Here is a 21,413-nt window from a genome sequence, read left to right as displayed (position 1 = left end):
AGCCCACTGATAGGGATAAGAGGTCACCGCCAGGGTCCATAGATCCCACGTGCCAGCATCTGCGGGCACGGCTCCTTAGGCCACATCCAGCCGGGAGCGGACTCCTGAGTTTCACGCTAGGAAGTCCACCTTACACAAAACAGTGCAGAGAAAAGGATATAGACCACCAGCCTGGTGGGGGGACATGAATGCAACCGGCCGCGGCACCGGCCACCATCACCTTTGTTTACCAGAGACTTGTTTGGTTTATTAGAGTACTCACAATTATTCCATGAACAAAAATTATAAAAATATATTTTTATTGATTAAAACTAAACACATAATTAAAAACAGACACACATAGACCACAAAATGGAGGGGAGGGCACAAGTGAATGACCAAGGGAGCCAAAATCCTAATGCTGTTAAACTATCAATTCATCAACTTTATATAAACAGTGTTTACATACACGATAAAGTCAAAATAGACAATTATTCAGATGAGTTGAGATACAAATCATAACTGGCAATATATATACATCAGTGTTTAATGTATGCAGTATCAATCTCATAATATATACACAAATACACTACATCCAAGAAATGACATGAGTTTGTTATATAAATCTCCATGTCTGAGGTCACATACAATGCATAGATGTCAATAAATTATTTATAAAGTGATGGCAAATAATACCCCTTAATGTAAACTGCAACAGTGGCAAAATGGAGGAACCACTCACTCATATAAAGTATAGCATTGTTATCCTCTATTTAGATCCCCAAAATAGGTAGAAAATTAGAGGATCACTATCCAACATCAGAAAATCCGCACTAAGATGGAAGTGCAGAGCCAAGACCATAGATATAGTATTGAAGAAATCATCTAACAGCATCAATTTCATCCAGTATAATGGTATTAATACCAAAGCTCAACCAAGGCCAAAAAGAGTTAATAGCCCACCCTCACCAAACACTCCAACGATCGTTTCGCAACCGCTTCGTCAGGGAGTGAGGTGGGTAGGCTCGTGGACATCTTAAATACCTGTATGGCAGCTGTATCTAATGAAAATCCAGAGGACACCATGATTATCGGGCGGCGCGATCCGCGCATGCGCAGAGCCGCAACTCCGTGCCCGGACATCCGCCCACGTCCACCAAGGGCGACAGAGTCGCCGTTGATGACGCAAGCAAGACATCCACACACGGACCGCGGCCCGCGCATGCGCGTCACGCCGCACAGTGTCGACCGCCGCCATCTTAGTAAAGGTATGCTAGGCATATCGCAGCCAAACATATCAGGAGGAGGGGAAATAAAAGCGCAATAGCTAAGATGGTATTTATTAATGGTATATCTATCACATATCTCCCCTACTCCGATAGTTGGTATTGCGGAGTGGCCACAAAAGTGCACAGATCATAATCGTGTGTACACAAATATTATATTTGGACTCATGTGTAAGTTTACATCATTAATAACGTCAATATCAGGAATAAAGATGACCGCACATAAAAATCCATAACCATATGCATGATGACAGATGTATATGCACAAGTTTTTAATTTAAATATAGCATGGATCAAAATCCTGTCAAAGCCACCTATATAATATATGTGGTAACTATCACAAGCATATGAGTTGTAATCATACATATACAGATGTCATAGCTGGACTCATGTATCCAAATCTATCATCATTGATATCAAAATATCAGCATACATGCCAGAAACCCATAATGTCCATACCTAAAACCATGACCATATGGTAATGATATATTTCTGAAATCAGATTTCTTGGGCATAAGCCATCAGCTTACACACATAATATCAAAATTACTTTTTCGGACCACCTCACAGGACCAATGTGATACAAAACTCACAAACCTTACCAACCTACAAAAATGAAAAGATCTATGGAGGTGGAGTCAAGAAAGACTATATCAATAAAATACCACAATAAAGAGATGGCGAAGACAAAGAGACCCAGAGAGACAAACCTACAAACAAATATATATATGGATGGACAGAGCATTCTTATAAGAAACTTGAGAAACCCCACTGGTCATTAAGACCCCTCGGTTTCATGCACTTCAAAAGTGTAATCCACCTACATTCTAACTGACTGAGTTTTTTGAAAAGATCTCCTCTCCTGTTCCCTGGATAAATCCGATCTATCCCACTGAACCTTAATAAATGTGACTGTCCTAGATGGAAATCCCTAAAGTGTCGAGCAAGGGGTTTAAGTTTTGCAATCACAAAAACCTGGTCTGCTGGAACCTTCTCTGCTGCCCTTATATCTCTAATGTGTTCCTGTATGCGAACCCGAAGTTCTCTTGTAGTCATACCTACATATTGTAGGTTGCATGGACATTTGGCCACATATATGACCATTGATGTTCTACAATTAATAAAATGCAATATTTTGTATTCACGTTCTTTGTTTGAATCTGAAAATGTATTAGTCTTAGAGATAATGGCAAGCAGTACAGCTCCCACAGGGCCAGCAACCCCATTTCGGGCCCTTAGACCCAAATAAAAAATTAGTAGGTGAGGACGGTACATGATGGCTATGGACTAACAAGTCCCTAAGGGTTTTTCCCCGTTTGGCAACAAAGTAGGGTTTCTCTGTGACAAAATCAGATAGCGATGGATCTTCTCTTAAAATAGGCCATGACTTAATTATTGCACTAGTAAGCTCTCGCCACCTGGATTGATAGTTAGAAATGAACCGAGTAATGTCCTTTGATTCTTTTTGCTTCTTGGAGTATAGTAGCGAGTGTCTTCCAATACTTTTTGAAACTTGATACGCGCTATCAATGTTATCCCTCCGGTAGCCACGTTGTGAGAATCTCTTTCTAAGCTCTTCTGCTTGGAGTTCAAAATCTTCATCCCTATCACAAGACCATAGATATAGTATTGAAGAAATCATCTAACAGCATCAATTTCATCCAGTATAATGGTATTAATACCAAAGCTCAACCAAGGCCAAAAAGAGTTAATAGCCCACCCTCACCAAACACTCCAACGATCGTTTCGCAACCGCTTCGTCAGGGAGTGAGGTGGGTAGGCTCGTGGACATCTTAAATACCTGTATGGCAGCTGTATCTAATGAAAATCCAGAGGACACCATGATTATCGGGCGGCGCGATCCGCGCATGCGCAGAGCCGCAACTCCGTGCCCGGACATCCGCCCACGTCCACCAAGGGCGACAGAGTCGCCGTTGATGACGCAAGCAAGACATCCACACACGGACCGCGGCCCGCGCATGCGCGTCACGCCGCACAGTGTCGACCGCCGCCATCTTAGTAAAGGTATGCTAGGCATATCGCAGCCAAACATATCAGGAGGAGGGGAAATAAAAGCGCAATAGCTAAGATGGTATTTATTAATGGTATATCTATCACATATCTCCCCTACTCCGATAGTTGGTATTGCGGAGTGGCCACAAAAGTGCACAGATCATAATCGTGTGTACACAAATATTATATTTGGACTCATGTGTAAGTTTACATCATTAATAACGTCAATATCAGGAATAAAGATGACCGCACATAAAAATCCATAACCATATGCATGATGACAGATGTATATGCACAAGTTTTTAATTTAAATATAGCATGGATCAAAATCCTGTCAAAGCCACCTATATAATATATGTGGTAACTATCACAAGCATATGAGTTGTAATCATACATATACAGATGTCATAGCTGGACTCATGTATCCAAATCTATCATCATTGATATCAAAATATCAGCATACATGCCAGAAACCCATAATGTCCATACCTAAAACCATGACCATATGGTAATGATATATTTCTGAAATCAGATTTCTTGGGCATAAGCCATCAGCTTACACACATAATATCAAAATTACTTTTTCGGACCACCTCACGGGACCAATGTGATACAAAACCCACAAACCTTACCAACCTACAAAAATGAAAAGATCTTGTGCCCCATGCTACGCCAATCTCTTTCTGGGACTATGGGAAAGAGAATTCATCCAAAATAATGATGATTTTTGTGCGTCGGTGGTATTATGGATTCGTTACATTGACGACGTGCTATTTATTTGGCAGGGTACGAGATCTCTCCTGGACCAATTCCTTCATCATCTGAATACGAACTCTTGGAACATCAAGTTATCACATCACGTCAGTCAAACAGCTATCGATTTTTTAGATCTACATATTACAACCGACGTGGAGGGTCATCTTCATACCACTGTGTTTCGCAAAGACACTAGTGTGAATTCTCTTTTACATGCACGATCTGCCCACCCTTCCCATGTCATTCGAGCTATCCCTAAGGGACAATTTATCCGCGCCAGGCGGATTTGTGATAGGGATGAAGATTTTGAACTCCAAGCAGAAGAGCTTAGAAAGAGATTCTCACAACGTGGCTACCGGAGGGATAACATTGATAGCGCGTATCAAGTTTCAAAAAGTATTGGAAGACACTCGCTACTATACTCCAAGAAGCAAAAAGAATCAAAGGACATTACTCGGTTCATTTCTAACTATCAATCCAGGTGGCGAGAGCTTACTAGTGCAATAATTAAGTCATGGCCTATTTTAAGAGAAGATCCATCGCTATCTGATTTTGTCACAGAGAAACCCTACTTTGTTGCCAAACGGGGAAAAACCCTTAGGGACTTGTTAGTCCATAGCCATCATGTACCGTCCTCACCTACTAATTTTTTATTTGGGTCTAAGGGCCCGAAATGGGGTTGCTGGCCCTGTGGGAGCTGTACTGCTTGCCATTATATCTCTAAGACTAATACATTTTCAGATTCAAACAAAGAACGTGAATACAAAATATTGCATTTTATTAATTGTAGAACATCAATGGTCATATATGTGGCCAAATGTCCATGCAACCTACAATATGTAGGTATGACTACAAGAGAACTTCGGGTTCGCATACAGGAACACATTAGAGATATAAGGGCAGCAGAGAAGGTTCCAGCAGACCAGGTTTTTGTGATTGCAAAACTTAAACCCCTTGCTCGACACTTTAGGGATTTCCATCTAGGACAGTCACATTTATTAAGGTTCAGTGGGATAGATCGGATTTATCCAGGGAACAGGAGAGGAGATCTTTTCAAAAAACTCAGTCAGTTAGAATGTAGGTGGATTACACTTTTGAAGTGCATGAAACCGAGGGGTCTTAATGACCAGTGGGGTTTCTCAAGTTTCTTATAAGAATGCTCTGTCCATCCATATATATATTTGTTTGTAGGTTTGTCTCTCTGGGTCTCTTTGTCTTCGCCATCTCTTTATTGTGGTATTTTATTGATATAGTCTTTCTTGACTCCACCTCCATAGATCTTTTCATTTTTGTAGGTTGGTAAGGTTTGTGGGTTTTGTATCACATTGGTCCTGTGAGGTGGTCCGAAAAAGTAATTTTGATATTATGTGTGTAAGCTGATGGCTTATGCCCAAGAAATCTGATTTCAGAAATATATCATTACCATATGGTCATGGTTTTAGGTATGGACATTATGGGTTTCTGGCATGTATGCTGATATTTTGATATCAATGATGATAGATTTGGATACATGAGTCCAGCTATGACATCTGTATATGTATGATTACAACTCATATGCTTGTGATAGTTACCACATATATTATATAGGTGGCTTTGACAGGATTTTGATCCATGCTATATTTAAATTAAAAACTTGTGCATATACATCTGTCATCATGCATATGGTTATGGATTTTTATGTGCGGTCATCTTTATTCCTGATATTGACGTTATTAATGATGTAAACTTACACATGAGTCCAAATATAATATTTGTGTACACACGATTATGATCTGTGCACTTTTGTGGCCACTCCGCAATACCAACTATCGGAGTAGGGGAGATATGTGATAGATATACCATTAATAAATACCATCTTAGCTATTGCGCTTTTATTTCCCCTCCTCCTGATATGTATGGCTGCGATATGCCTAGCATACCTTTACTAAGATGGCGGCGGTCGACACTGTGCGGCGTGACGCGCATGCGCGGGCCGCGGTCCGTGTGTGGATGTCTTGCTTGCGTCATCAACGGCGACTCTGTCGCCCTTGGTGGACGTGGGCGGATGTCCGGGCACGGAGTTGCGGCTCTGCGCATGCGCGGATCGCGCCGCCCGATAATCATGGTGTCCTCTGGATTTTCATTAGATACAGCTGCCATACAGGTATTTAAGATGTCCACGAGCCTACCCACCTCACTCCCTGACGAAGCGGTTGCGAAACGATCGTTGGAGTGTTTGGTGAGGGTGGGCTATTAACTCTTTTTGGCCTTGGTTGAGCTTTGGTATTAATACCATTATACTGGATGAAATTGATGCTGTTAGATGATTTCTTCAATACTATATCTATGGTCTTGGCTCTGCACTTCCATCTTAGTGCGGATTTTCTGATGTTGGATAGTGATCCTCTAATTTTCTACCTATTTTGGGGATCTAAATAGAGGATAACAATGCTATACTTTATATGAGTGAGTGGTTCCTCCATTTTGCCACTGTTGCAGTTTACATTAAGGGGTATTATTTGCCATCACTTTATAAATAATTTATTGACATCTATGCATTGTATGTGACCTCAGACATGGAGATTTATATAACAAACTCATGTCATTTCTTGGATGTAGTGTATTTGTGTATATATTATGAGATTGATACTGCATACATTAAACACTGATGTATATATATTGCCAGTTATGATTTGTATCTCAACTCATCTGAATAATTGTCTATTTTGACTTTATCGTGTATGTAAACACTGTTTATATAAAGTTGATGAATTGATAGTTTAACAGCATTAGGATTTTGGCTCCCTTGGTCATTCACTTGTGCCCTCCCCTCCATTTTGTGGTCTATGTGTGTCTGTTTTTAATTATGTGTTTAGTTTTAATCAATAAAAATATATTTTTATAATTTTTGTTCATGGAATAATTGTGAGTACTCTGTGTTTGGTTATATTCCTGAACTTGACCTTGTTTAAGGTACATCTGGGATGAATATCCTCCTGATTATAGGTTTTCTTTTTGTTTGGTTTATTAACTGTGAGTACACAAACACTCCCTGCGGTCGCTATCCCCTGCACAGAGTCACTGGGTCCCGGGGCCACCATCCCTACCCACGGAGGGGTTAACAACTGGCTGCCAACATCTCCCCCGGGTGCCCTGCAACAGCAGCGGTGGTGTCCTACTTCACCACACACCGTGGGTGGCGTCACAAACTTACTACGGCCTAGCCCGTACATCTATGTCCCCCCATTTATTCAGCGTGTCCGCGAGACCCCCGGGTCCGGAGGCCCTCGAGCCACCACCCCAGCAGGCGCGGATCCGAGCAGCGCTGGCTGCTAGCACGGGGGCTGCACACTACCGCAATGTCAATGTTTATCTAGCTCTAAGGATATATCATGTTGTTTCCATAAATAGTTGCTTTTGACCTGTACAGCTATTTTTGCTCTTTGTAATGTAGTATAGTATCCTCATGGTTTCTGTTTCTTCTGTAATGCAGGACTGTTTCCAGATGTTGGAGGAGGTTACTTCTTACCACGTCTTCCAGGAAAGATTGGCTTATATATTGCCCTTACTGGATTTAGATTAAAGGGAAGGGACGTGCAAAAGGCTGGAATTGCTACTCATTTTGTTCATTCACAAAAGGTGGGATTTATATTTTCTTTCGAAATGACATTTTTTAATTAAAATATTGACCTTTTTAATTAAACGTTATAGGGAACAACATGAGGTTGGATAACACTCTTAACCTATAGATTTAGGGTAAATCTGCTGGTTAATAGTATTATGGAGGTGCCCAGACGCTGTACTGAATCCGGTAGAAAATGACATTTCAGAGCTGAGTCAGTGCTGGGCCGTGCTGCGAGCAGTGACTGTAATTTCTCCGTGCACATCTACACGACTGAAAGCCAATGGCTCTTGACTGGCATAGGTACATTTTCTCCAGGGTGCCACACTGTCTGTACAGTGGCTGAGCATCTAGATAACTCTATACCTGTAGGTTAATAACGTTATCAGACCTGACAAATTCCCTTTTAAGGCTGAAACGTTTGTGTCAAATGAAAAGCTAGCCATGAAATATATCGAAGCGCCATATCCACTGAAAACTTGTTTAAAAATAATGAGCAGAAGGGGCATACAGGGAGGGATCATCTCCCACAGACCAGTCCTTTAGTTTGATATTTAAGCTTTTATATATAACATAACAATAAACATAATTTGACTACAAAGCACAAACTTTTGAGATTCATTCCACAGTTGTGCTTTTGTATAAATACAGTACATAGGTAGAATAAGGCAATCCAGGCTTCTGCTTTATGAAATAATCTACTTTAGTTAACATTGTGGATTGACAGGTGTTGATAACCGTCAGGAGTGCAGAGAACTTTTGATCTATATTAGGTGGCAGGTATGGAAATCTTTCATGATGGGTCCGGTACCCTAATGCCATTACACTCCCAGCCAGAGGGAATGAGAGAGGAGCGCAAAAGTGATGGGCCCCAAGTAGGGATGGGTGAACCCGAACTGTAAAGTTCGGGGTCCGTACCGAACACATGGTGTTCGTGTACACGACCCCGAACACGAGCTTTCTGGGACGTTCGTGTTACAGTTCGTGTTACAGTTTGGGTCCAGGAGCTGTTTAAAAAAAAGCACGTTATAAAAAAACATTAGGATCATACTTACAGGTCCTGCAGCACGTCCTGCAGACTCTATCTCCCAGTGCTTCTGCTTCTGTGTTCGTCTGATCATTGCTGTCCCCCCCCCTAAGCACCTCTGGCTAAAAGGACCTGCCGTGACCGTGATGTCATACCCATGTGACCAGTCACGTGTAAATGTTGTGTTACCTCATTGGCTACAGACTGGTTACATGAGTATGACGTCATCATAGGTCTTGATGCGCCGTGATGCATGTGTCATCGTATCATGGTGCACAATCTCCTGACGGCAGCGGGTCAGCTGCATGTATTTCCATGTAGCTGAGGTGCTCCTGTCCTGAGAGTAGGGTGATGGAGTGCGAGACTCAAGTGCAATCATCCCCATACTGTCAGCCTGCTACATCGCTCTGTCCAGAGTGATGTCAGACTTGGCATGGCTCTCTGTGCTTCTCACTATGTATAGACACTGTCTGTGCACAGTGATGAAGCAGAGTTGACATTGCGCTTTGCTTCTCACTTAGTATAGACTGTCTGTGCACAGTGATGAAGCAGAATTGACATTGCGCTTTGCTTCTCACTGTGTATAGACTGTGTCTGTGCACAGTGATGAAGCAGAGTTGACTTTGCACTTTGCTTCTCACTGTGTATAGACTGTCTGTGCCCATTTTTTTTTAGTTAAATAAATAATTTAAAAAATGTGCGTGGGCTCCCGCTGCATTTTCTATTGCTAGCTAAGGGTAATCCAAGCAGCTGCTGGCTGCTAACCCCCACTGCTTGGTGTTACCTTCACTGGCAAAAAAACTAAAAAAAATGACGTGGGCTTTGCCATATTTTTGTATGCTGGCCAGGTACAGCAGGCAGGTAAGGGGTGCCCCCAACCCTCAGCTGCCTATTTGTACCCAGCTGGGAACCAAAAATATAGGGAAGCCCTTTTTTTAATTATTTCATGAATTTCATGAAATAATAAAAAAGAAAAACAGCGTGGGCTTTGCCCAATTTTTGTGTCCAGCCAGGTACAACTAGGCAGCTGGGGACTGGAATCAGCAGCCCAAGCTTTCTGGCCCCCTCCCGCTGTGAATTGCAGTCTGCAGCCGCCCAAGAAAATGGCGCTATCATAGAAGCGCCATCTTCTGGCGCTGCATCCAACTCCACCAGGCCCTGGTGTCGGGTGGCGTGCTGGGTAATAAGGGGTTAATACTTGCTTTGTTTTACTAGCTAGTATTAAGCCAGAGATTCTTAATGTCAGGCAAGTTTGACTCTGTCATTAAGAATCTCCAATAAAGGGTTAAAAAAGACACCACACAGAGAAAAAATACTTTATTAGAAATAAATACACTGACACAATTAGAGACCCCATGTTTATTACTCCCTCTCACTCCTCCACGATCCTGGTCTTCTGTCTTCTTCAACCCACGCAGCTCTGCTATATCAGACAGCACAGGGGAGGAAGAATGCTGCTGCTCCCCCGTGCTGTGTAATCACTCAATGAGTGAGCAGAAGCTGTGGGTTGGTAAGCGGTGACGTCACAGCTGCCACCGTTGCAATAGTAACCTGACGGGCGGGTTACTTTAGCAATGGTGATCTCCGATCACCTGATTCCCAGCGCTGCGATTCACCGGCTGTGGCAGCCAATCCCTGCATGTGGACTGACTCTGTAAAGAGCGCCGACATGCAGGGACAGGGAGCCAACCATGTGCCAGAGCATCTCGCCGGTACACAGCGCTCGCCGAGTACTGAGATGCTTGAGCGAGCACCGCGTACCGGCGAGATGCACTGACAGGACCTAGCATGACGTCATAGCCATGTGACCAGTCTGTAGCCAATGAGATAATGCAACATTCACACGTGACTGGTCACATGCTATGACATCACGGAAGGTCCCTTGGTTACCGGGCAGCACAACGATAATTGGACTCGGAAGGAGTAGCGTCGGGAGACAGAGTCTGCAGGACGCGTCGCTAGACCTGTAAGTATAATCATAATGTTTATTATTAACTGTATTCTTTATTTTATAGCCCCCCCACCACATCACATCAACTGTAAACTGTAAAGTCCAAGTTCGGTGTTCGGTTCACGTTATATCAGAACCCGAACGTGAAATTTATAAAACGTTTGGGCGAGGCTGCCGAACAACAAGGGGTTCACCCATCCTTAGCCTTAAGATCTTAAGCATTGTTCTAGTTTCATATCTGTGCTAGCACGGATTTGGCTGGAACCATAGGTGAAGCAGAGACTTAATCCTTGTGATTTACTGTTTATTTGCTCTTTAAAATACTGTTTATTTGCTCTTTGAATACTTTGTTTGGCTTTATATCCTTTGTGGTATTCTGGGCATCATTTGATGATCATGATGGTGTATCCTTCTGACGATAGGTTGTTTAATCCTTGTGGTGATCTACTGCCTGACCAAAAGGGTCCCACATTATAGCTTCGATATCAACCAGAGGCCTAGAATAATCCATACGGCAGGACTTTCCTTTTCCCTTCATTTTAGTTCCACTCTTGACAGCCCATGCAATGTGCTTCATGGTATTATATGATATGCAAATAATACTAATTGGTACAAATAGAGCCCTCTATAGCCCTTGAAGGCTTTGAAGGCTTATTTAATCTTTGGTGTGGTTTGCACAATTCAGAAGTCACCAGCAATGAGTGCTGTTGCAGAGTTGATAAATACAACAGTAATCCACACAAAGCCTTTGTTCACACGCAGCATTTTTGCAGTGTTTATTTCTGCAACCAAAGCCTGCAGTAAAACATTCAAAGCACAGGTTTGGTGCGGATTACATGTGTGTTTTGTCTACAGTATTTGTTTAATAAAGTTTTACCAAAAGCGCAGCAAAACTGTTAATTGCAGCGATTTTTCACTTTCTTATTATTTTCTATTGTGGAAAAAATGCTGCAAAATCGCTGAGAAAACTGTTCTGCTGCAGTTTTTAAAAACACTGCAGCTCTCAAATTCAGTCAGAAAAAAAACAAACAAACAAATGCATCTGAAAATTCATAGCTATTGCTGGTACTGTACAATGCTGCTTCCTTTCTGTAGATAAAAACCCAGAAAAAAATGCTGCAATTGTAGAAATATCATTGAAACGTTTGATTTTTCTTTAATGACTGAATTTGAGAAATGTAACGTTTTTTTAATCTGCAGTATGTGAATTCTTTCAACATTTTTTTACCCAGAGAAAGCAATGAGACAATGCAAAAATGCTGCAAAAAACCACAGCAAACTTGTCTACTTTTTACAGCGTTTTTGCTACATACAGTGAAGGAAATAATTATTTGATCCCTTGCTGATATATGTTTGATAATTGACAAAGATATGAACAAGTCTATAATTTTAAGGATATCAATTAGTAACTATCCGTAGGATAACTATTAACGCTCAAACCCAATATTCCTGTAATTCTGCAGCTAGATTTTAAGGCAGGAACCCCTTAATTTGCCTAGGGTCAGACTAGAAAAAATGCATAGAAATAAATTCCTATATACAGTCATATGAAAAAGTTTAAGCACCCCTATTAATGTTAACCTTTTTTCTTAACAATTTTGGGTTTTTGCAACAGCTATTTCAGTTTCATATATCTAATAACTGATGGACTCAGTAATATTTCTGGATTGAAATGAGGTTTATTGTATTAACAGAAAATGTGCAATCCGCATTTAAACAAAATTTGACCGGTGCAAAAGTATGGGCATCTCAACATAAATGTGACATTAATATTTTGTAGATCCTCCTTTTGCAAAAATAACAGCCTCTAGTCGCTTCCCGTAGTTTTTAATGAGTTCCTGGATCCTGGATGAAGGTATATTTACCCATTCCTGTTTACAAAACAATTCCAGTTAAGTTAAGTTTGATGGTCGCCGAGCATGGACTGCACGCTTTAAATCATCCCACAGATGTTCAATGATATTCAGGTCTGGGGACTGGGATGGCCATTCCAGAATATTGTAATTGTTCCTCTGCATGAATGCCTGAGTAGATTTGGAGCGGTGTTTTGGATCATTGTCTTGCTGAAATATCCATCCCCTGCGTAACTTCAACTTAGTCACTGATTCTTGTACATTATTGTCAAGAATCTGCTGATACTGAGTTCAATCCATGCGACCCTCAACTTTAACAAGATTCCCGGTGCCGGCATTGGCCACACAGCCCCAAAGCATGATGGAACCTCCACCAAATGTTTCTTGGAATGCTGTGTTTTTTTGCCTCCATGCATAACGCCTTTTTGTATGACCAAACAACTCAATCTTTGTTTCATCAGTCCACAGGACCTTCTTCCAAAATGTAACTAGCTTGTCCAAATGTGCTTTTGCATACCTCAGGTGACTCTGTTTGTGGCGTACTTGCAGAAACGGCTTCTTTCGCATCACTCCCCCATACAGCTTCTCCTTGTGCAACGTGCGCTGTGTTGTTGACCGATGCACATTGACACCATCTGCAGCAAGATGAAGCTGCAAGTCTTAGGAGGTGGTCTGTGGATGGTCCTTGACTGTTCTCACCATTCTTCTTCTCTGCCTTTCTGATATTTTTCTTGGCCTGCCACTTCTGGACTTAACAAGAACTGTACCTGCGTTCTTCCATTTCCTTACTATGTTCCTCACAGTGGAAACTGACAGTTTAAATCTCTGAGACAACTTTTTGTATCCTTCCCCTGAACAACTATGTTGAATAATCTTTGTTTTCAGATCATTTGAGAGTTGTTTTGAGGAGCCCATGATTCCACTCTTCATAGGAGATTCAAATAGGAGAACAACTTGCAAGTGGCCACCTTAAATACCTTTTCTCATGATTGGATACACCTCCCTATGAAGTTCAAAGCTCAATGAGGTTACAAAACCAATTTAGTGCTTTAGTAAGTCAGTAAAAAGTAGCTAGGAGTGTTCAAATCAAGAAATTGATAAGGGTGTCCATACTTTTGCACCGGTCAAATTTTGTTTAAATGCGAATTGCACATTTTCTGTTAGTACAATAAACCTCATTTCAATCCAGAAATATTACTCAGTCCATCAGTTATTAGATATATGAAACTGAAATAGCTGTTGCAAAAAAACAAATTGTTATAAAGAAAAAAGGTTAACGTTAATAGGGGTGCCCAAACTTTTTCATATGACTGTATAAAACCTGCGCTGAATTAAAGGTTTGTTATTTCTAGCCTTGTTCCAAGGATGGAAATATTATTCAGATTAAACGTACATAAAATCACATAAAAACACATAAATCTGCAGTATATATACTCTTAAAACCTTAAAAAAAATTCTAAAAGTATGTGGAGCCCCGGCTGGCGGCTACCACCTTTAAGTAGAAAAAATATATGATTAAAGATCAATTAATATTGAAGAAGGGTTGGATGTTTTTTTTCACGGATAAAAAGTATGCTGAGCTAAATCCGACGCGCATTTCGGGGCATTACCGGTCCCCTTCCTCAAGGATGGCTCAGTCACTCAATTGGATCCTATTTATAATGCAATTGGATTGATGTTCATCATAAGAAAAAAATAAGAAATAAGAAATAAGTACACATAAAAATCCATATGTAAGATGTGCATTAAATGCAGGATTTTTTGAAAAACGTTTTTTTTTCCAAAAAAAGCAAGACTCTTCATGACATGAAATAATAAAAAATATATGCATACCTACACAGTAAAAAATACATGCATCCATACAACAATATGCGATATTAGTGTCTAAAAACACGCAACCTTCAGATGCAAATAAATGGAAGCTAAAACAAATTTTTTTCTAGCCTAAAATTAGATAGTATATTGTTAGGTTAAAAAATAAATAATAATAAATAAGGGGGCATTTGGGCTAATTAAAAGCAAAGAGTTCAATGTCATTATTAAGTCCGTTAGGTTTTAATGTATTTAGCTAAAAAATCCATTGACTTTCAGCTCTAGACTAGAGTTGATCAGACGGCCAATAATCCGGTACCGGCGATCCGCGCCAGAATCCGGTGCCCATATAAGTCAATGGGGACCGGAATCCGGAGATTAAAAACGTTTGTGGAGGGGCTAGGGGCGAGCGCGGCATACTCACCGAGACGCTGTCATGGCGGCACACCCCTTCTGGGTCACGCTGTTACCTTCCAGAGCCGACGATTCAATATTCATTATTTTCCCCGCCCACTGGTGCATGTTGGTTGCAGCTAGACGCGCCCCCACCCTGAGTGGCAGTGTGTCAGTTAACTGCAACCAATCACAGGCGCCAGGACTGCCGGTGGGCGGGGAAAGCAGTACAGTCTGTGGGTCAGTTCACGTGGTGAAAATAAACACTCGGCACTCGGCAGCACAGTTATAGCACACGGCTGCAGCCCCAACTGTCGCGCTGTATCTGTGCTGTAATTTCAAACGTACAAGGACCACACAAGAATCGCATAGCAACAACTCAGTGATCATAATAATAACCAGAGAATAGAGGCTTTAAATTTGCTGAAAAACAGAGAAACCCAAATAAGCAGTGATTGAATGTTTCAAACATTTATTAAATAAGTGCTGTAGGGTATAACAATAAATACATTATATATAGGACCAGGAGAAAGGAGGTGCTGAAGGGGAAAGAAACTCCACGTGTCCTGGAAGAGTAAAGAGGGAGTTAAGAAACTCATCAAGGGTGATCATACAAGACCTATAGGCAAGATGCCCAGAGTACAAGGAGAAACCCACATCAATTTAGAACAGAGGCACACACATAGGATGCAAAACATGCTTCCATGTGTGGCATGAGATGAGGCAGAAGTTAGTCACCAAGGTCTGATCACCGTAGGTACCGGGATAACACGTGGGGACCGGCGTCCCAACACGTGTTTCGCGTTGGTGTGCTTCGTCGGGGGACGGATAAAAAGTGTGCACAGTACAGACCTTTAAAAGGACCCAGGAGGCGTCCGGACCGCCCACTCTGTTGCACGTCACGGTGAGTTCTGCAATCAGGGACACACTGAGGCTCAGCGTCCGCAGCGGAGACCGGATGGAAGAAAAACTTCCTGTGACGTCACCAGTGTTTCCGGGTCTCCGCTGCTAAGGATGCCACCACAGCTGCGCCCAGAGAGCAGATACTCACAATGACGCGTCATGAGCCCTGCCCACGCCAGGCTAAGGTAAGCTTTACCCGCTTGCTGTGTGCAGCGAGAAGGAAGAAAATGCTGTTATTCTGCAATTAAGCCAATGAAATAAAAGGACATATAATACCATATTGTCCTATAATGTATAGATAGCGTTAATGTTTAGAAAGCAGAAAGACAGTAGAGAGGAGAAAAAGAGGGACAATCAAAAAAAACCATCATAAGAAAACAAGGCAATAGGTTCATAGAGCCCATTAGAACAAGTTATAATAACACATATGCATTACAGTGTATATCACTGAGTAGAAGGACTTCCATGCATATATATATATATATATATATATATATATATATATATATAAAACGAAGATACATCTTCATTATTTATCCTGTACAACGGACTCCATGTACAGATGATCCAATGATTTCATGTTGATTGCCACAAAATTCCTCCAATCACATGATTCCCAAAACGAATGGAGTGAAGGAGAAAAGGAGGTGTGAAGGGATGGGTCCAATCGCAACTAGACAAAACCATAAAAACGACACACTGTTAAAATGAGAACCATAATAGAGCTGCCCAGAAGGATCGCACAGCAGTCCGATCAACCGCAACTAATAATACATAGAGTATATGATATATAAGATATGTAAGACACAGATGTAGATACGTGTGCACCAAGAGGCATTACACACCTACGTACATGTGTACTATCACATCCTGGCAAAAGGACCCCAAATCAGATAGAAAAGAGAAGTTGTCAAGGGGGATCAATGGGAAATCTGGGGAGAGGGAGAGGAGACAACATCACAAAAATGGGGCAAAAGTAAGTCGTTCATTAAGACCATGTGGAGACATGGTCCCCAGGGTAAAAATCCAGCGGCACTCTACTTGTGCCAGTCGTTTTTTAAGATCCCCCCCGCGAATACCCAGATGTACCCTGTTGATACCTCGGACTTTCTGAGATGCTGGGTCACAATTGTGAGCCTCTCTGAAGTGACGAGGTATCGTTTTCAAGGAATCTGGGTTAACAACCTCCTTAGCCACCAAGATATCACGCACGTGTTCTCTTGTGCGGATGCGGAGCTCGCGGGAGGTCAATCCGACCTATATCTTGCCACATCCACACATGGCATAAAAAATTACGCCAGATGTGCTGCAGGAGATATACTCCCGGATCAAAAATTCTTTTTTACCATCTGCTGAGCAAAATGTAGTGGCCCTAACTATTTTTTTATCCGTGGCAGCTACCACAAGGGTAGCAGCCGACGCGTTGGGGTATCACTCAAGAGATGGTTCAGTTTGGAGGATACCCCAGTGTTTACTAAGCACGCCCCTTATTTGTTCCCATTGGCAGCAATAAGTTGAAATGAATCTGGCCACTGGTCCTGATGGTGTTTCTGCCGTATCTTTCCCAGACAGTAACTGGTCACGTCGGGAGTGTTTAGCTGGCTGATATCCCCGTTTGATGGATCTGCCACTATGTTCCCTATTTATAATCCTCTCCCTCATGTCCCTGGATTCAGCCTCGAAAGCACGATTCGAGGAGCACAGCCTACATAGCCGCAAAAACTGGCCCGTCGGAATCACGTTAACTGTTGATTTTGGGTGTCCTGAGGTGGCGTGGAGGAGGGAGTTCACCGCGGTGGACTTACAAAAAATGTTGGTAGATACCATGCCACTATGTTCGATGGAAATCTGGATGTCAAGAAAATCGATGATCCTGGGCCCAATGCGATGGGTCAATACGATGTTAAGGTCGTTGAAGTTAAGTTTAGGCACAAAATCCTCAAGATCAGAACCGGTCCCCCCCCCAGACGACCAAAATGTTGTCAATGTAGCGGAGCCAGCACTGCGCATGGGAGTTCGCCGGCACGCCGTCTCCGAAAACCTCCCTCTCCCAAAAACCAAGAAAGAGGCTTGCGTAAGACGGCGCGCAAGCCGCCCCCATCGCAGTGCCGCGCCGCTGGAGGAAGAACCGGTCCCGAAAAACAAAAAAGTTGTGCGTCAACACAAACTCCAACAACTCCATAATTAGACTAGACAAGGACCTATCGAGATTACTTGCATCCAGATAGAACTGTGTGGCTTTAAGTCCCTCACGGTGATCAATACTAGAATAGAGTGCCTCCACGTCCATGGTCGCCAGTGATACCTCCTCCTCCAAAGTAAGACCCTCCAATCACCTCAGGACGTCAGAAGTGTCTCTGACATAAGAGGGCAACGTCTCCACAAGTGGGTGCAGTTAGTGTTTGATAAATTTGCATGTAACGTCACATAGCCCTCCTATGCCAGAGACAATAGGACGCCCCGGGGATATACTGGGATTTTTATGGATCTTTGGGAGGAGGTAAAAAGTTGGAACCACTGGCGATTTCACGAGGAGGCCCTCATAGATTTTTTTTGGGAATAGTCCCGCCTCAAAAGCCCTCATCAAAATCATCTCCAGATCATTTATATAACCCCTCACAGGGTTGTAATGGAGGAGTTCATATGCTTCCCGATCTTTAAGCTGTCTCCATGTCTCCTTTTCATACAATTCCACCGGCCAAATTACCACGTTCCCACCCTTATCGGCGGGTTTAATAACAACTCCCTCCAGGGACTGTTTCTCTCATAATGCATTTTGTTGCTGTCTTGAGATGTTGTTAATGCCGCCCCTCTGAGAGAGTTGCTGAATATCTTTTGTCATTAGCTCCCCAAAGATCTGAATGATTTCTTTTCCTGAGGAAGGAGACGGAGATGTCTCTGAAACGCGTAGAACTATGAAATAAAGGAAATCCCTTTATCTACAGTATCTGTGGTTTTTAGCTCGGCATTTAAAACTGTTTTTCTATTTGATTTATATGATAACCATTACAACCCTGTGAGGGGTTATATAAATGATCTGGAGATGATTTTGATGAGGGCTTTTGAGGCGGGGACTATTCCCAAAAAAATATATGAGGGTCTCCTCATGAAATAGTCAGTGGTTCCAATTTTTTACCTCCTCCCAAAGAACCATAAAAATCCCAGTGTACCCCCGGGGCGTCCTATTGTCTCTGGCATAGGAGGGCTATGTGACGTTACATGCAAATTTATCGAACACTAACTGCACCCACTTGTGGAGACGTTCCCCTCTTATGTCAGAGACACTTCTGACGTCCTGAGGCGATTGGAGGGTCTTACTTTGGAGGAGGAGGTATCACTGGCGACCATGGACGTGGAGGCACTACATTCTAGTATTGGTCACCGTGAGGGACTTAAAGCCACACAGTTTTATCTTGATGCAAGTAATCTCGATAGGTCCTTGTCTAGTCTAATTATGGAGTTGTTGAAGTTTGTGTTGACGCACAACTTTTTCGGTTTTCGGGACCGGTTCTTCCTCCAGCGGCGCGGCACTACAATGGGGGCGGCTTGCGCGCCGTCTTATGCAAGCCTCTTTCTTGTTTTTTGGGAAAGGGAGGTTTTCGGGGACGGCGTACCGGCGAGCTCCCATGCGCAGTGCTGGCTCCGCTACATTGACGACATTTTGGTCGTCTGGGGGGGAACCGGTTCTGATCTGGAGGATTTTGTGCATCAACTCAACTCCAACGACCTTAACATCGTATTAACCCATCGCATTGGGCCCAGGACCATCGATTTTCTTGACATCCAGATTTCCATCGAACATAGTGACATGGTGTCTACCAACATTTTTCGTAAGTCCACCGCGGTGAACTCCCTCCTCCACACCACCTCAGGACACCCAAAATCAACAGTTAATGTGATTCCGACGGGCCAGTTTTTGCGGCTACATAGGCTGTGCTCCTCGAATCGTGCTTTCGAGGCTGAATCCAGGGACATGAGGGAGAGGTTTATAAATAGGGGATATAGTGGCAGATCCTTCAAACGGGGATATCAGCCAGCTAAACACTCCCGATGTGACCAGTTACTGTCTGGGAAAGATACGGCAGAAACACCATCAGGACCAGTGGCCAGATTCATTTCAACTTATTGCCGCCAATGGGAACAAATAAGGGGCGTGCTTAGTAAACACTGGGGTATCCTCCAAACTGAACCATCTCTTGAGTGATACTTGCCAGAACGCCCTATGATGACGGCAAAGAGGGGAAGGAGTCTCAGAGACATCCTAGTACATAGCCATTATAAAGTAAAGAGACCTCCCCTCTTTGGCTGTGGTCCCCAACGCGTCGGCTGCTACCCTTGTGGTAGCTGCCGCGGATGCCAAAATATTGTTAGTTCCACTACATTTTGCTCAGCAGACAGTAAAAAAGAATTTTTGATCCGGGAGTATATCTCCTGCAGCACATCTGGCGTAATTTATTACGCCATGTGTGGATGTGGCAAGGTATACGTCGGATTGACCTCCCGCAAGCTCCGCATCCGCACAAGAGAACACGTGCGTGATACCTTGGCGGCTAAGGAGGTTGTTAACCCAGATTCCTTGAAAACAATACCTCGTCACTTCAGAGAGGCTCACAATTATGACCCAGCGTCTCAGAAGGTCCGAGGTATCGACAGGGTACATCTGGGTATTGGCGGGGGGGATCTTAAAAAACGACTGGCACAAGTAGAGTGCCGCTGGATTTTTACCCTGGGGACCATGTCTCCACATGGTCTTAATGAACGACTTACTTTTGCCCCATTTTTGTGATGTTGTCTCCTCTCCCTCTCCCCAGATTTCCCTTTGATCCCCCTTGACAACTTCTCTTTTCTATCTGATTTGGGGTCCTTTTGCCAGGATGTGATAGTACACATGTACGTAGGTGTGTAATGCCTCTTGGTGCACACGTATCTACATCTGTGTCTTACATATCTTATATATCATATACTCTATGTATTATTAGTTGCGGTTGATCGGACTGCTGTGCGATCCTTCTGGGCAGCTCTATTATGGTTCTCATTTTAACAGTGTGTCGTTTTTATGGTTTTGTCTAGTTGCGATTGGACCCATCCCTTCACACCTCCTTTTCTCCTTCACTCCATTCGTTTTGGGAATCATGTGATTGGAGGAATTTTGTGGCAATCAACATGAAATCGTTGGATCATCTGTACATGGAGTCCGTTATACAGGATAAATAATGAAGATGTATCTTCGTTTTATATATATATATATATATATATATATGCATGGAAGTCCTTCTACTCAGTGATATACACTGTAATGCATATGTGTTACTATAACCTGTTCTAATGGGCTCTATGAACCTATTGCCTTGTTTTTTTATGATGTTTTTTTTGATTGTCCCTCTTTTTCTCCTCTCTACTGTCTTTCTGCTTTCTAAACATTAACGCTATCTATACATTATAGGACAATATGGTATTATATGTCCTTTTATTTCATTGGCTTAATTGCAGAATGACAGCATTTTCTTCCTTCTCGCTCTACACAGCAAGCGGGTAATGCTTACCTTAGCCTGGCGTGGACAGGGCTCATGATGCGTCATTGTGAGTATCTGCTCTCTGGGCGCGGCTGTGGTGGCGTCCTTAGCAGCGGAGACCCGGAAACACTGGTGACGTCATAGGAAGTTATTCTTCCATCCGGTCTCCGCTTGGACTCTGAGCCTCAGTGTGTCCCTGATTGTAGAACTCACCGTGAAGCGCAACAGTGTGGGCGGTCCAGAGGCCTCCAGGGTCCTTTTAAAGGTCTGTACTGTGCACACTTTTTATCCGTCCCCCGACGAAGCACACCAACGCGAAACACGTG

General features: G+C 42.7%; 1 protein-coding gene across 2 annotated transcripts in view; it reads left to right on the top strand.

The window, feature by feature from the left end:
- The window catches only part of HIBCH (3-hydroxyisobutyryl-CoA hydrolase), a 787,172-nt gene that overhangs the window by 516,723 nt on the left and 249,036 nt on the right, over positions 1–21,413 (top strand). For both annotated transcript variants that reach the window (XM_075319035.1, XM_075319034.1), the window contains exon 8: positions 7,507–7,652. In XM_075319035.1, the coding sequence (XP_075175150.1) occupies positions 7,507–7,652 (146 nt within the window). The remainder of the gene's footprint in view (positions 1–7,506; positions 7,653–21,413) is intronic.

This window comes from Anomaloglossus baeobatrachus, chromosome 7 (assembly GCF_048569485.1).
Source record: "Anomaloglossus baeobatrachus isolate aAnoBae1 chromosome 7, aAnoBae1.hap1, whole genome shotgun sequence".
NCBI lineage: Eukaryota > Metazoa > Chordata > Amphibia > Anura > Aromobatidae > Anomaloglossus > Anomaloglossus baeobatrachus.
Note: the sequence above shows the minus strand (reverse complement) of the source record. Positions and strands in the feature narration are given on the sequence as shown.